Source organism: Oncorhynchus gorbuscha, unplaced genomic scaffold (assembly GCF_021184085.1).
Source record: "Oncorhynchus gorbuscha isolate QuinsamMale2020 ecotype Even-year unplaced genomic scaffold, OgorEven_v1.0 Un_scaffold_1341, whole genome shotgun sequence".
Lineage (NCBI taxonomy): Eukaryota > Metazoa > Chordata > Actinopteri > Salmoniformes > Salmonidae > Oncorhynchus > Oncorhynchus gorbuscha.
Window position 1 is genome coordinate 132,501 of NW_025746144.1, and position 17,802 is coordinate 150,302.

Consider the following 17,802-nt stretch of genomic DNA (forward strand, 5'->3'; position numbering starts at 1 on the left):
CCCTCCAAGTTGGTCATCAAGCTCGAGACCCTGGGTCTCGACCCCGCCCTGTGCAACTGGGTACTGGACTTCCTGACGGGCCGCCCCAGGTGGTGAGGGTGGATGTTAACATCTCCTCCCCGCTGATCCTCAACACGGGGGCCCCACAAGGGTGCGTTCTGAGCCCTCTCCTGTACTCCCTGTTCACCCATGACTGCGTGGCCAGCACGCCTCCAACTCAATCATCAAGTTTGGGAGCTGACACAACAGTGGTAGGTTGATTACCAACAACGTAGCTGGACGGCCTACAGGGAGGAGGTGAGGGCCCTGGGAGTGTGGTGTCAGGAAAATAACCTACACTCAACGTCAACAAAACTAAGGAGATGATTGTGGACTTCAGGAAACAGCAGAGGGAACACCCCCTATCCACATCGATGGAACAGTAGTGGAGAGGGTGCTAGTTTTAAGTTCCTCGGCATACACATCACAGACAAACTGAATTGGTCCACTCACACTGACATGTTGAAGGCGCAGCAGCGCCTATTCAACCTCAGGAGGCTGAAGAAATTCGGCTTGTCACCAAAAGCACTCACAAACTTCTACAGATGCACAATCGAGAGCATCCTGGCGGGCTGTATCACCGCCTGGTAGTAACTGCTCTGCCCTCAACCGTAAGGCTCTCCAGAGGGTAGTTGGACTGCACAACGCATCACCGGGGGCAAACTACCTGCCCTCCAGGACACCTACACCACCCGTTGTTACAGGAAGGCCATAAAGATCATCAAGGACATCAACCACCCGAACCACTGCCTGTTCACCCCGCTATCATCCAGAAGGCGAGGTCAGTACAGGTGCATCAAAGCTGGGACCGCTGGACTGAAAAACAGCTTCTATCTCAAGGCCATCAGACTGTTAAATAGCCACCACTAGTTGAGTGGCTGTTGCCAACACACTGTCATTGACACTGACCCAACTCCAGCCATTTTAATAATGGGAATTGATGGGAAATGATGGATATCACTAGCCACTTTAAACAATGCTACCTTATATAATGTTACTTACCCTACATTATTCATCTCATATACATATGTATATACTGTACTCTACAACATCGACTGCATCCTTATGTAACACATGTATCACTAGCCACTTTAACTATGCCACTTTGTTTACTTTGTCTACATACTCATCTCATATGTATATACTGTAGCTGGATGTCTACTGTATGCTGCTCTGTACCATCACTCATTCATATATCCTTATGTACATGTTCCTTATCCCCTTACACTGTGTATAAGACAGTAGTTTTGGAATTGTTAGTTAGATTACTTGTTGGTTATCACTGCATTGTCGGAACTAGAAGCACAAGCATTTCGCTACACTCGCATTAACATCTGCTAACCATGTGTATGTGACAAATAAAATGTGATTTGATTTGATTTGATTTGAGGGGCAGAGATCAGCTGGATGTTATAATATAATAATAATATAATAATAATATATGCCATTTAGCAGACGCTTTTATCCAAAGTGACTTACAGTCATGTGTGCATACATTCTACGTATGGGTGGTCCCGGGAATCGAACCCACTACCCTGGCGTCACAAGCGCCATGCTCTACCAACTGAGCTACAGAAGGACCATGTATGTTGGTACAGCTGGATGTTATAGTATGTTGGTAGCTGGATGTTATAGTATGTTGGTAGATGGATGTTATAGTATGTTGGTAGCTGGATGCTGTAGTGTGTTGGTAGCTGGATGTTATAGGTAGCTGGATGTTATAGTATGTTGGTAGCTGGATGTTATAGTATGTTGGTAGCTGGATGTTATAGTATGTTGGTAGCTGGATGTTATAGTATGTTGGTAGCTGGATGTTATAGTATGTTGGTACAGCTGGATGTTATAGTGTGTTGGTACAGCTGGATGTTATAGTATTTGGTAGCTGGATGTTATAGTATGTTGGTAGCTGGATGTTATAGTATGTTGGTAGCTGGATGTTATAGTATGTTGGTAGATGGATGTTATAGTATGTTGGTAGCTGGATGTTATAGTATGTTGGTACAGCTGGATGTTATAGTGTGTTGGTACAGCTGGATGTTATAGTATGTTGGTACAGCTGGATGTTATAGTGTGTTGGTAGCTGGATGTTATAGTATGTTGGTACAGCTGGATGTTATAGTGTGTTGGTAGCTGGATGTTATAGTATGTTGGTAGCTGGATGTTATAGTATGTTGGTAGCTGGATGTTATAGTATGTTGGTACAGCTGGATGTTCTAGTGTGTTGGTTCAGCTGGATGTTATAGTATGTTGGTAGCTGGATGTTATAGTATGTTGGTACAGCTGGATGTTATAGTATGTTGATACAGCTGGATGTTATAGTGTGTTGGTAGCTGGATGTTATAGTGTGTTGGTAGCTGGATGTTATAGTATGTTGGTAGCTGGATGTTATAGTATGTTGGTAGCTGGATGTTATAGTATGTTGGTACAGCTGGATGTTCTAGTGTGTTGGTTCAGCTGGATGTTATAGTATGTTGGTAGCTGGATGTTATAGTATGTTGGTACAGCTGGATGTTATAGTATGTTGGTACAGCTGGATGTTATAGTATGTTGATACAGCTGGATGTTATAGTATGTTGGTAGCTGGATGTTATAGTATGTTGGTAGCTGGATGTTATAGTGTGTTGATACAGCTGGATGTTATAGTATGTTGATACAGCTGGATGTTATAGTATGTTGGTAGCTGGATGTTATAGTATGTTGGTAGCTGGATGTTATAGTATGTTGGTAGCTGGATGTTATAGTATGTTGGTAGCTGGATGTTATAGTATGTTGGTAGCTGGATGTTATAGTATGTTGGTAGCTGGATGTTATAGTATGTTGGTAGCTGGATGTTATAGTATGTTGGTAGCTGGATGTTATAGTATGTTGGTAGCTGGATGTTATAGTATGTTGGTAGCTGGATGTTATAGTATGTTGGTAGCTGGATGTTATAGTATGTTGGTAGCTGGATGTTATAGTATGTTGGTAGCTGGATGTTATAGTATGTTGGTAGCTGGATGTTATAGTGTGTTGGTAGCTGGATGTTATAGTATGTTGGTAGCTGGATGTTATAGTATGTTGGTAGCTGGATGTTATAGTGTGTTGGTAGCTGGATGTTATAGTATGTTGGTACAGCTGGATGTTATAGTATGTTGGTAGCTGGATGTTATAGTGTGTTGATACAGCTGGATGTTATAGTATGTTGGTAGCTGGATGTTATAGTATGTTGGTACAGCTGGATGTTATAGTATGTTGGTACAGCTGGATGTTATAGTATGTTGGTAGCTGGATGTTATAGTATTTTGGTAGCTGGATGTTATAGTATGTTGGTAGCTGGATGCTGTAGTGTGTTGGTAGCTGGATGTTATAGTGTGTTGGTAGCTGGATGTTATAGTATGTTGGTACAGCTGGATGTTATAGTATGTTGGTAGCTGGCTTGGTAGCTGGATGTTATAGTATGTTGGTAGCTGGATGTTATAGTGTGTTGGTAGCTGGATGTTATAGTATGTTGGTAGCTGGATGTTATAGTATGTTGGTAGCTGGATGTTATAGTATGTTGGTAGCTGGATGTTATAGTATGTTGGTAGCTGGATGTTATAGTATGTTGGTAGCTGGATGTTATAGTGTGTTGGTAGCTGGATGTTATAGTGTGTTGGTAGCTGGATGTTATAGTATGTTGGTACAGCTGGATGTTATAGTATGTTGGTAGCTGGATGTTATAGTATGTTGGTAGCTGGATGTTATAGTATGTTGGTAGCTGGATGTTATAGTATGTTGGTAGCTGGATGTTATAGTATGTTGGTAGCTGGATGTTATAGTATGTTGGTAGCTGGATGTTATAGTGTGTTGGTAGCTGGATGTTATAGTATGTTGGTAGCTGGATGTTATAGTATGTTGGTAGCTGGATGTTATAGTGTGTTGGTAGCTGGATGTTATAGTATGTTGGTAGCTGGATGTTGGGAGGTGGCTTGGTGGTTGGATGTTATAGTATGTTGGTACAGCTGGAGAAGGGAAGTGGCTTGGTGGTTGGGTGTTATAGTATGTTGGTACAGCTGGAGAAGGGAAGTGGCTTGGTGGTTGGGTGTTATAGTGTATTGGTACAGCTGGAGAAGGGAAGTGGCTTGGTGGTTGGGTGTTATAGTATGTTGGTACAGCTGGAGAAGGGAAGTGGCTTGGTGGTTGGGTGTTATAGTGTATTGGTACAGCTGGAGAAGGGAAGTGGCTTGGTGGTTGGGTGTTATAGTGTATTGGTACAGCTGGAGAAGGGAAGTGGCTTGGTGGTTGGGTGTTATAGTATGTTGGTACAGCTGGAGAAGGGAAGTGGCTTGGTGGTTGGGTGTTATAGTATGTTGGTACAGCTGGAGAAGGGAAGTGGCTTGGTGTTTGGGTGTTATAGTATGTTGGTACAGCTGGAGAAGGGAAGTGGCTTGGTGGTTGGGTGTTATAGTATGTTGGTACAGCTGGAGAAGGGAAGTGGCTTGGTGGTTGGGTGTTATAGTATGTTGGTAGCTGGATGTTGGGAGGTGGCTTGGTGGTTGGGTGTTATAGTATGTTGGTACAGCTGGAGAAGGGAAGTGGCTTGGTGGTTGGGTGTTATAGTATGTTGGTACAGCTGGAGAAGGGAAGTGGCTTGGTGGTTGGGTGTTATAGTATGTTGGTACAGCTGGAGAAGGGAAGTGGTTTGGTGGTTGGGTGTTATAGTATGTTGGTACAGCTGGAGAAGGGAAGTGGCTTGGTGGTTGGGTGTTATAGTGTATTGGTACAGCTGGAGAAGGGAAGTGGCTTGGTGTTTGGGTGTTATAGTGTGTTGGTACAGCTGGAGAAGGGAAGTGGCTTGGTGGTTGGGTGTTATAGTATGTTGGTACAGCTGGAGAAGGGAAGTGGCTTGGTGGTTGGGTGTTATAGTATGTTGGTACAGCTGGAGAAGGGAAGTGGCTTGGTGGTTGGGTGTTATAGTATGTTGGTACAGCTGGAGAAGGGAAGTGGCTTGGTGGTTGGGTGTTATAGTATGTTGGTACAGCTGGAGAAGGGAAGTGGCTTGGTTTGGTTTGTGTTATAGTGTGTTGGTACAGCTGGAGAAGGGAAGTGGCTTGGTGGTTGGGTGTTATAGTATGTTGGTAGCTGGATGTTGGGAGGTGGCTTGGTGGTTGGGTGTTATAGTATGTTGGTACAGCTGGAGAAGGGAAGTGGCTTGGTGGTTGGGTGTTATAGTATGTTGGTACAGCTGGAGAAGGGAAGTGGCTTGGTGGTTGGGTGTTATAGTATGTTGGTACAGCTGGAGAAGGGAAGTGGCTTGGTGGTTGGGTGTTATAGTATGTTGGTACAGCTGGAGAAGGGAAGTGGCTTGGTGGTTGGGTGTTATAGTGTATTGGTACAGCTGGAGAAGGGAAGTGGCTTGGTGTTTGGGTGTTATAGTGTGTTGGTACAGCTGGAGAAGGGAAGTGGCTTGGTGGTTGGGTGTTATAGTATGTTGGTACAGCTGGAGAAGGGAAGTGGCTTGGTGGTTGGGTGTTATAGTATGTTGGTACAGCTGGAGAAGGGAAGTGGCTTGGTGGTTGGGTGTTATAGTATGTTGGTACAGCTGGAGAAGGGAAGTGGCTTGGTGGTTGGGTGTTATAGTATGTTGGTACAGCTGGAGAAGGGAAGTGGCTTGGTGTTTGGGTGTTATAGTATGTTGGTACAGCTGGAGAAGGGAAGTGGCTTGGTGTTTGGGTGTTATAGTATGTTGGTACAGCTGGAGAAGGGAAGTGGCTTGGTGGTTGGGTGTTATAGTATGTTGGTACAGCTGGAGAAGGGAAGTGGCTTGGTGGTTGGGTGTTATAGTATGTTGGTACAGCTGGAGAAGGGAAGTGGCTTGGTGGTTGGGTGTTGTGTTGTGTGATGTGTCGTATTGAAGCTGTATTAGGAGCAGACAGGCAGCCTAGAGGAATACCGAGCATCACACAGTATAGGAATAACAGGAACAACAGACCTATTCTGCCATTATGTAGTAGAATATATGACAGGATGTTTACATCTCTCCTGTGTGTGTACCTGCACGCGTCCAAGTGACAAACATCTGTACTGAATGTCCATTTCAATGTTGGGCCTGTTTTCTGTGGAACTAGGGGTCGTCTAAGAGAGGGGGGGGGGGGCCAAGAGAGAAAGAGAACACTTTGAGGTAGGCTATCAACAGAGGAACACTTTATCTTGTTGTCACACACCACACACACACACACACACACACACACACACACACACACACACACACACACACACACACACACACACACACACACACACACACACACACACACACACACACACACACACACACACACACGCAAATGCAATGCCCACAGACCTCACCCCACCCCTGAGTCAAGTCCCAGGTCCATCCCCTCCTCCTTTTATCATTCTGTCCGTTCATTCAGAGTGTCTCTGAGACAAACAGCAGACTGAGAACATCAGCAGTGGTCCATGGCTGACTGACTGGCTGACAGCTCCTGGTCTTTCCTCAGACTAATGCCTTGTCTCTGCCAGACAGTCACATAGGCCCATGGTTTAATATTCTCCTCTGCTCTGTCTGCCTGCCACTCTCAGGACAGGGCAGTAGCCAGTCAATCAATAGGCAGAGAGAGAGTCAATTGCTGATGTTTGTGAGGGAATGTCTGTCTGTCATTCAAGGAGTCTGTGACTCATCCAATCTAATGCTCTGTGGACTATTTCTCAAGAAAAATGACTGGCTGGAATTGAAGGTGACCTTGCCGGTCAGGCAGCTTGAGTGGGGTCATCGTGGGGTCATCGTGGGGTCAGAATATGGTTTTGGTTCGGTGATTGTATGGTCATTGTGTTATCCCTGTGTGGTCATTGTAGCTCACCTATTGGTCAGACAGGTCTCCCTGCAGTAGACTGACTGTGGTGTCTGTCTGGTCATTGTAGCTCACCTATTGGTCAGACAGGTCTCCCTGCAGTAGACTGAGTGTGGTGCGTGTCTGGTCATTGTAGCTCACCTCTCGGTCAGACAGGTCTCCCTGCAGTAGACTGAGTGTGGTGCCTGTCTGGTCATTGTAGCTCACCTCTCGGTCAGACAGGTCTCCCTGCAGTAGACTGAGTGTGGTGCCTGTCTGGTCATTGTAGCTCACCTCTCGGTCAGACAGGTCTCCCTGCAGTAGACTGAGTGTGGTGTCTGTCTGGTCATTGTAGCTCACCTCTCGGTCAGACAGGTCTCCCTGCAGTAGACTGAGTGTGGTGTCTGTCTGGTCATTGTAGCTCACCTCTCGGTCAGACAGGTCTCCCTGCAGTAGACTGAGTTTCTCTCTGAGTTCCTTCAGTTCTTTCTTGTTGGACTCGATGTCTTCTGTCTTCTCTCTGTCGTCTCTGTCTCTCTGCTCCTTCAGACGCTCAATGATACGCTCCTACAGAGAGGGTCAGAGGGTTAATTCACACATGGAGACACATACTCACCTGTAGAGGAATGGGTAGTTAGAGGTCAGGGCCTCCTGTGGCGCGGTGGTTTAAGACACTGCATCACAGTGATAGCTCTGCTACTAGAGATCCTGGGTTAGAGTCCAGGCTCTGTTGCAACTGGCTGCGACCGGGAGACCCATGGGGGTTAGGGGAGGGTTTAGCAATCGTCCGGGCCCAGCGTCGTCCGGGTTAGGGAGTTTAGCCCAGCGTGACCGGGGGTTAGGGAGGGTTTAGCCCAGCGTCGTCCGGGTTAGGGGAGGGTTTAGCCCAGCGTCGTCCGGGTTAGGGGAGGGTTTAGCCCAGCGTCGTCCGGGTTAGGGGAGGGTTTAGCCCAGCGTCGTCCGGGTTAGGGGAGGGTTTAGCCCAGCATCGACCGGGTTAGGGGTGGGTTTAGCCCAGCATCGACCGGTTTAGGGGAGGGTTTAGCCCAGCGTTGTCCGGGTTAGGGGAGGGTTTGGCCCAGCGTTGTCCGGGTTAGGGGAGGGTTTAGCCCAGCGTCGTCCGGGTTAGGAGAGGGTTTAGCCCAGCGTTGTCCGGGTTAGGGGAGGGTTTGGCCCAGCGTTGTCCAGGTTAGGGGAGGGTTTGGCCCAGCGTTGTCCGGGTTAGGGGAGGGTTTAGCCCAGCGTTGTCCGGGTTAGGGGAGGGTTTGGCCCAGCGTTGTCCGGGTTAGGGGAGGCCGACCGGGATGTTCTTGTCCCATCGGACACTAGGTGGGCCGCCCTGCCTAAGAGTTCATCTTCTATTGGTTTCTATTGACAACAGGGTCTGAATGTTGATTTGAGTGCCATTACAACTGGCCTGGAAAATAATCTTGTGGAAATTACTATAATTTAATGGCTATTATTACATCATATTAAATAATAACCACTTTAGGTTTAATAATAAGTATGTTTTTCGTCATTCATCACCTCACACACAGTCCATCAAAGTTTAACAGGCGCTTGAACTTACTACACCGACTAAATCACAAGCTCAGTAACATTTAATAGTGTAGCTCACACTCCTTATATCACAACTAGAACAGTGTCTGACACCACCCTAACAGAGTGTTCAACCTTCACAGCCAATCAGAACAACACACACCACGTACTGGAAGACCAACGGTTGGCTCTGTTCATCTCACACCTGTGTGTTTGTGTGTCAACCTCAACCTCACTCTGCATCGCAGCAAGGCCTTTAACACAACATTGTGTTTTCAGAAACTGTGAATTCACTTAGAACTCCTCTATTAAAACACTCTGAAATGAATCAGGTCTAATTCTGGTGCATTCAGCTAGAGGCACTCAGAGGTGAACACCATTCCATTATAATATGAGGGAGAGGGAGAGAGAGAGAGAGAGAGAGAGAGGGGGGAGAGAGGGAGAGAGAGAGAGAGAGAGAGAGAGAGGGGGTGGTGAGGGCAGAGAGAGAGAGGGGGTGGGAGGGAGAGAGAGAGAGGAGAGGGAGAGAGAGGAGAGGGAAAGAGGGAGAGAGGAGAGGGAAAGAGAGAGAGAGAGGGAGAAAGTAGAGAGCGAAAGAGAGAGAGAGAGATCAAATTCGAAAGAAAGATATTGTGCTTTGCTTGCCTCGGAGCAGTTTCACAACCTGGCCGGCCAAAACTCACACACCAAGCACCATCCAGACACACTGAGCACCATCCAGACACACTGAGCACCATCCTGACACACCGAGCACTATCCTGACACACCAAGCACCATCCTGACACACCAAGCACCATCCTAACACACCAAGCACCATCCTGACACACCAAGCACCATCCTGACACACCAAGCACCATCCTGACACACCAAGCACCATCATCACACACCAAGCACCATCATCACACACCAAGCACCATCCTCACACACCAAGCACCATCCTGACACACACCACCAAGCACCATCCTGACACACCAAGCACCATCCTAACACACCAAGCACCATCCTGACACACCAAGCACCATCCTGACACACACCAAGCACCATCCTGACACACACCAAGCACCATCCTGACACACCAAGCACCATCCTCACACACCAAGCACCATCCTGACACACCGAGCACCATCCTGACACACCGAGCACCATCCTGACACACCGAGCACTATCCCGACACACCAAGCACCATCCTGACACACCAAGCACCATCCTCACACGCCAAGCACCATCCTGACACACCGAGCACCATCCTGACACACCGAGCACCATCCTGACACACCGAGCACCATCCTCACACACCAAGCATCCTGACACACCTAGCACCATCCTGACACACCAAGCACCATCCTGACACACCAAGCACCATCCTGACACACCAAGCACCATCCTGACACACCAAGCACCATCCTGACACACCAAGCACCATCCTCACACACCAAGCACCATCCTAACACACCAAGCACCATCCTGACACAACAAGCACCATCCTGACATACCAAGCACCATCCTGACACACCAAGCACCATCCTGACACACCAAGCACCATGCTCACACACAAAGCACCATCCTGACACACGAGCACCACCCTGACACACGAGCACCATCTTCACACACCAAGCACCATCCTCACACACCAAGCACCATCCTCACACACCAAGCACCATCCTGATTCACCAAGCACCATCCTGACACACCAAGCACCATCCTAACACCAAGCACCATCCTAACACACCAAGCACCATCCTGACACACCAAGCACCATCCTGACACACCAAGCACCATCCTGACACACCAAGCACCATCCTGACACACCAAGCACCATCCTAACACACCAAGCACCATCCTAACACACCAAGCACCATCCTGACACACCAAGCACCATCCTGACACACACCAAGCACCATCCTGACACACCAAGCACCATCCTGACACACCAAGCACCATCCTGACACACCATCCACCATCCTGACACATCCTGAAGCACCATCCTGACACACCAAGCACCATCCTCACACACCAAGCACCATCCTGACACACCAAGCACCATCCTCACACACCAAGCACCATCCTGACACACCAAGCACCATCCTCACACACCAAGCACCATCCTGACACACCAAGCACCATCCTGACACACCAAGCACCATCCTGACACACCAAGCACCATCCTCACACACCAAGCACCATCCTCACACACCGAGCACCATCCTCACACACCGAGCACCATCCTGACACACCGAGCACCATCCTGACACACCGAGCACCATCCTGACACACCGAGCACTATCCTGACACACCAAGCACCATCCTGACACACCAAGCACCATCCTCACACGCCAAGCACCATCCTGACACACCGAGCACCATCCTGACACACCGAGCACCATCCTGACACACTGAGCACCATCCTCACACACCAAGCATCCTGACACACCTAGCACCACCCTGACACACCAAGCACCATCCTGACACACCAAGCACCATCCTGACACACCGAGCACCATCCTCACACACCAAGCAGCATCCTGACACACAAGCACCACCCTGACACACGAGCACCATCCTCACACACCAAGCACCATCCTCACACACCAAGCAGCATCCTGACACACCTAGCACCACCCTGACACACCAAGCACCATCCTGACACACCAAGCACCATCCTGACACCACACCATCCTGCACCATCCATCCTGACACACCAAGCAGCATCCTGACACACAAGCAACACCCTGACACACGAGCACCATCCTCACACACCAAGCACCATCCTGATTCACCAAGCACCATCCTGACACACCAAGCACCATCCTGACACACCAAGCACCATCCTGACACACACAAGCACCATCCTGACACACCAAGCACCATCCTAACACACCATCCTGACACACCAAGCACCATCCTGACATCACCAAGCACCATCCTGACACACACAAGCACCATCCTGACACACCAAGCACCATCCTCACACACCAAGCACCATCCTGACACACCAAGCACCATCCTGACACACCAAGCACCATCCTGACACACCAAGCACCATCCTGACACACCAAGCACCATCCTAACACACCAAGCACCATCCTGACACACCAAGCACCATCCTGACACACCAAGCACCATCCTGACACACCAAGCACCATCCTGACACACCAAGCACCATCCTAACACACCAAGCACCATCCTGACACACCAAGCACCATCCTGACACACCAAGCACCATCCTCACACACCAAGCACCATCCTGACACACCAAGCACCATCCTGACACACCAAGCACCATCCTCACACACCAAGCACCATCCTCACACACCAAGCACCATCCTCACACACCAAGCACCATCGGCCTATCCCGGCCAAACCGTCCCTAACCTGGACGGCCTATCCCGGCCAAACCGTCCCTAACCTGGACGGCCTATCTCAGCCAAACCCTCCCTAACCTGGACGGCCTATCCCGGCCAAACCCTCCCTAACCTGGACGGCCTTTCCCGCCCAAACCCTCCCTACCTGGACGGCCTTTCCCGCCCAAACCCTCCCTAACCTGGACGAAGCTGGGCCAATTGTGCGCCACCCTATGGGACTCCCAATCACGGCCGGTTGTGATACAGCCCGGGATCGAACCAATGTCTGTAGTGACGCCTCTAACACTGAGATGCAGTGCCTTAGACCGCTGTGCCACTCGGGAGCCCCAAAGCTCATGTGTGTGTTTCTATAATATATACCTTCTCAGCCAGTGCTTCCTCCAGGGTGGTGAGAGCTGTGTCAGTGTTGGAGGTGTCTGTCTGGAGAGACCTGACTCTGTCCTTCAGACTACTCATCTGTTTCTCCTTGTCTCTCAGCTGCTCCTGCAGATTCTCAATCTGAAGAGAGGGAGAGAGGGGAAAGGAGGGAGGAAGGGAAGGAGGAGGGGGTGAAGGGAGGGGGAGGCAAATGGGAGGGAGGAGAAGAGAGAGGGAGGGAAGGAAGGAAGGAGGGGAGGAAGGAGAGAGAGGAAAGGAGGGAGGAAGGGAAGGAGGAGGGGGTGAAGGGAGGGGGAGGCAAACGGGAGGGAGGGAAGGAAGGAGGAAGGAAGGAGAGAGAGGGAGGGAGGGGGAATGGATGAGGGAGAGAGAGAGGAGAGAGAGAGAGAGAGAGAGAGAGAGAGAGAGAGAGAGAGAGAGAGAGAGAGAGAGAGAGAGAGGGGGGAAGGGAGGGGGAACGGATGAGGGACAGAGAGAGAGCATTGTGAGTCAGCAGAAAACACACACATAAGATCTTGCTTGAGAGACACACACACACACACACACACACACACACACACACACACACACACACACACACACACACACACACACACACACACACACACACACACACACACACACACACACACACACACACACACACACACACACAGGACAAACAAAGACAGAAAAGCATGTGTTCAATGTAGAATGAACAAACTGAACAGAACACAACACAATAGAACACAACAAAAACAGAACAGACAGAACACAACACAACACAACAGACAGAACACAACACAACACAACAGACAGAACACAACACAACACAACAGACAGAACACAACAGACAGAACACAACACAACAGAACAGACAGAACACAACAGACAGAACACAACACAACACAACAGACAGAACACAACACAACACAACAGACAGAACACAACAGACAGAACACAACAGACAGAACACAACAGACAGAACACAACACAACAGACAGAACACAACAGACAGAACACAACACAACAGACAGAACACAACAGGCACAACACAACAGACAGAACACAACACAACAGAACACAACACAACAGACAGAACACAACAGACAAAACACAACACAACAGACAGAACACAACACAACACAACAGACAGAACACAACAGACAGAACACAACACAACAGACAGAACACAACACAACAGACAGAACACAACACAACAGACAGAACACAACAGACAGAACACAACACAACAGACAGAACACAACAGACAGAACACAACAGCAACAGTTTTTCCAGAGAACACACTGTGGCCATTCAGATTTTCCAGCGCAGAGCGATGTTTCCTGAATAGCTTTGCAAAGGGAATGTATATTACTGGAAACTGTCAACGTTTAACAGTGAACTGGATAAATTATTTCCACTTTCGACAAAAAAATGAGGGGTGAATAAACCAGTGTTTAATTTGTATTGTCAACTTTTCTTATCTGGCTGTGAAAGGTGGCTTCAGTACCTGGAGCTGAGAGGTTGATAAATGGCATGGGTATGTAAGAGAGCACACACACACACACACACACACACACACACACACACACACACACACACACACACACACACACACACACACACACACACACACACACACACACACACACACACACACACACACACACACACACACACACATCCATCATCGGAGACAGCTCAATGAAGAGACTGTCTGTTTCTTTCTCCTATTTCACATTTAATTAAACACAGACTGATTTGATTAATACCTGCAATATTCTGTCTATCGCGTTTGACAGTGGTGTCAATATATCACCTCATGTATAAATGTGAATGTCCTCCCCCCTCTCTTTCCCTCTCCCATTCTCTCTCTCCTCTCTTTCCCTTTCCCATTCATTCTCTCTCTCCCTCACCTCTCTTTCCCTCTCCCATTCTCTCTCTCCCATTCTCTCTCTCCCTCCCCTCTCTTTCCGTCTCCCATTCTCTCTCTCCTATCTTTCCCTTTCCCATTCTCTCTCTCCCTCCCCTCTCTTTTCCTCTCCCATTCTCTCTCTCTCTCCCCTCTTTCCCTCTCCCATTCTCTCTCTCCCATTCTCCCTCCCCTCTCTTTCCCTCTCCCATTCTCTCCCATACTCTCTCTCCCTCCCCTCTCTTTCCCTCTCCCATTCTCTCTCTCCCTCCCCTCTCTTTCCCTCTCCAATTCTCTCTCTCTCTCCCTCTCCTCTCTTTCCCTCTTCCATTCTCTCTCTCCCTCCCCTCTCTTTCCCATTCTCTCTCTCCCTCCCCTCTCTTTCCCATTCTCTCTCTCCCATTCTCTCTCTCTTCCTCCCATTTCTTTCTCTCTCCCATTCTCTCTCTCCCATTCTCTCTCTCTCATTCTCTCTCTCCAATTCTCTCTCTCCCATTCTCTCTCTCCCTCCCCCATTCTCTCTCTCCCTCCCCTCTCTTTCCCTCTCCCATTCTCTCTCTCCCTCCCCTCTCTTTCCCTCTCCAATTCTCTCTCTCCCATTCTCTCTCTCCCTCCCCTCTCTTTCCCTCTTCCATTCTCTCTCTCCCTCCCCTCTCTTTCCCATTCTCTCTCTCCCATTCTCTCTCTCCCATTCTCTCTCTTCCTCCCCTTTCTTTCTCTCTCCCATTCTCTCTCTCCCATTCTCTCTCTCCCATTCTCTCTCTCCCATTCTCTCTCTCCCATTCTCTCTCTCCCCCCTCTCTTTCTCTCTCCCATTCTCTCTGTATCATTCTGTCTCTCCTATTCTCTCTCTCTCTGACTCTCTCTGTTGAAATAATGATTGAGGGGGTGAGAACCAAAGTACAAAAACTAATCACACCATAAATATAACTAATCACACCATAAATATAACTAATCACACCATAAATATAGTTAATTGCTGTTAATCACAAATATAAAATTCATTATTCAGCGTCTAAATATCTCTCTCCCCCCTTCTCTCTCTCCCATTCTCTCTCTCCCATGATTCTCTCCCTCCCATTCTCTCTCTCCCCCTCTCTTTCCCTCTCCCATTCTCTCTCTCCCCTCTCTTTCCCATTCTCTCCCATGTTTTGTTTCTCTGAGACAGTTTGACGACTTCATCTCTTTTCTTATCTGTCAAAGTCAGGTCAAAGTCGGTGACCATGGCAATGAGCTGTCCCCTGGCTCATCCAATCAGAAGGCTGTTGTATGAAGGCCCCTAACCCCGCCGTACCCCTAATCCCGCAGCATCCCTAACCCCACCGTGCCCTAACCCCGCAGCATCAATAACCCCGCGGCACCCCTAAACCCGCAGTACCCCTAACCCTGCAGCATCACTAACCCTGCAGCACCCCTAACCCCACCGTACCCTAACCCCGCAGCACACCTAACCCCTCAGGACCCCTAACCCCGCAGCACCCCTAACCCCGCAGCATCCCTAACCCTGCAGCACCCCTAACCCCACTGTACCCTAACCCCGCAGCACCCCTAACCCCACAGGACCCCTAACCCTGCCGTACCCCTAACCCCGCAGCACCCCTAAACCCGCAGTACCCCTAACCCCGCAGCACCCCTAAACCTCTCTCCCATCTCTCCCTCTCACCCCTAAACCCGCATTCTCTCTCTCCCCCTCTCTCCCATTCTCTCTCTCCCATTCTCTCTCTCCATTCTCTCTGTACCCCTAACCCCGCAGCATCCCTAACCCTGCAGCACCCCTAACCCCAACGTACCCTAACCCCGCAGCACACCTAACCCCTCAGGACCCCTAACCCCACAGCACCCCTAACCCCGCAGCATCCCTAACCCTGCAGCACCCCTAACCCCACCGTACCCTAACCCCGCAGCACCCTAACCCCGCAGGACCCCTAACCCTGCCGTACCCCTAACCCCGCAGCACCCCTAAACCCGCAGTACCCCTAACCCCGCAGCACCCCTAACCCCAGCGCAGCATCCCTAACCCCGCAGCATCCCTAACCCTGCAGCACCCCTAACCCCACCGTACCCTAACCCCACAGCACCCTTAACCCCGCAGGACCCCTAACCCTGCTGTACCCCTAACCCCGCAGTACCCTAACCCCACCGTACCCCTAACCCCGCAGGACCCCTAACCCTGCCGTACCCCTAACCCCGCAGGACCCCTAACCCTGCAGCACCCCTAAACCCGCAGTACCCCTAACCCCGCAGCACCCCTAAACCCGCAGGACCCCTAACCCCGCAGGACCCCTAACCCTGCCGTACCCCTAACCCCGCAGTACCCTAACCCCACCGTAACCCTAACCCCACCGTACCCCTAAGCCGGCAGCACCCCTAACCCCGCAGTACCCCTAACCCCACCGTACCCCTAAGCCGGCAGCACCCCTAACCCCGCAGGACCCCTAACCCCGCAGGACCCCTAACCCCACCGTACCCCTAAGCCGGCAGCACCCTAACCCCGCAGTACCCTAACCCCACCGTACCCTAACCCCGCAGCACCCCTAACCCCGCAACCCCACCGTACCCTAACCCCACCGTACCCTAACCCCACCGTACCCTAACCCCACCGTAACCCAGCACCCTAACCCCACCGTACCTAACCCCCTAAGCCGGCAGCATGGCTCATGAAGATTTAAACAATATGGTAATATCTCAATATTATCCTCTGTTAGACTGTTTAGATCTCTGAGATCTAGGAGAGGGACTCATTTGAAGGGAAGGCTCCAGTGGCTAGGGATACTAATGTACACGTATGTGTGAGTCTGGGAGAGCCACCAGACCGGGAGAGGAAGGGAGACCTAGTCTACAGAACAGACGACTAGCCACGAAGAGTGATATCTCCCTCTCATTCTCATTCTTTATCTCCCTATATCATCCTATCCCTATCTTTCTCAGTCTTTATCTCCTATCCTCCTCTCCCTCTCTTTCTCAGTCTTTATCTCCTTCTATCCTCCTCTCCCTCTCTTTCTCATTCTACTCCTATCCTCCAGTCATGATGTTGGCCTGGGGGGAGGTTTATGACAGTCATAAATACCTCTTCCCCCCTTTCCTCTCTCTACCCTACTGATGTTACATTTGCAAAACCCTTGGTTAACATAGAGATTCTGGGAACATCAGAAGGTGGGGGGAAATTAACTATATTCTGGTAAACCGATGGTACTTAATGAATATGATGTCAGTTCGGTTGTCATCTGAGACATTCTCATCAATGATAAGACAGCCTGATAAACTCGACAGTGGAAAGTCTACACATCAGAGTTATCGGATTCACATGGAATTGTTGTTCAATTTAAATGTTTGAATATGAAATTATTTGTGATGGGATGAAATGTGATTTTAGCTTCTAAAATGTGAGATTTGGGTTTTCATAAGGTAGGGCTCTGCTCAATCAGTGTGAAGGGACATGGGCGATAAAACTTTTCAAACACGCCCTCCTCTCCCTTCCTATATAAAACCTTGACGACAATATAACCTCCTGTTCAGAGGATGTGAGGACGACGGTCCGATGTCAGAATGGTTCAGATAATAACTACAGAACGAAGCCAGCATCAGCGTGAGCTTTGGTTGCGAATGGTATGAACTTTGAACTCTTATTCACTACAGAAGTGATACCTCCTAGCCATTGAGTTAGCAACAGCAGATGCAAATGAGGGTTAGGAAGGAACAGAGTATCCAGTCTATCACACAATGACGTTACTACAACGTATCCAATTGACCACCAGAGACATTCTTCAAAGGACTCGGTTTG

The 17,802-nt window shown here is 49.4% G+C and overlaps 1 protein-coding gene across 1 annotated transcript in view; it reads right to left on the reverse strand.

Annotated features, from left to right (window-relative positions):
- Positions 1-12,247, reverse strand: part of LOC124022330 (ELKS/Rab6-interacting/CAST family member 1-like) — a gene marked incomplete at both ends in the record, with an annotated part of 124,492 nt that extends 112,245 nt beyond the window's left edge. The window contains 3 exons of the mRNA XM_046337252.1: positions 6,052-6,132; positions 7,275-7,415; positions 12,110-12,247. Coding sequence (XP_046193208.1) covers positions 6,052-6,132; positions 7,275-7,415; positions 12,110-12,247 — 360 coding nt within the window. The remainder of the gene's footprint in view (positions 1-6,051; positions 6,133-7,274; positions 7,416-12,109) is intronic.
- Between the last annotated feature and the right edge of the window lie 5,555 nt (positions 12,248-17,802).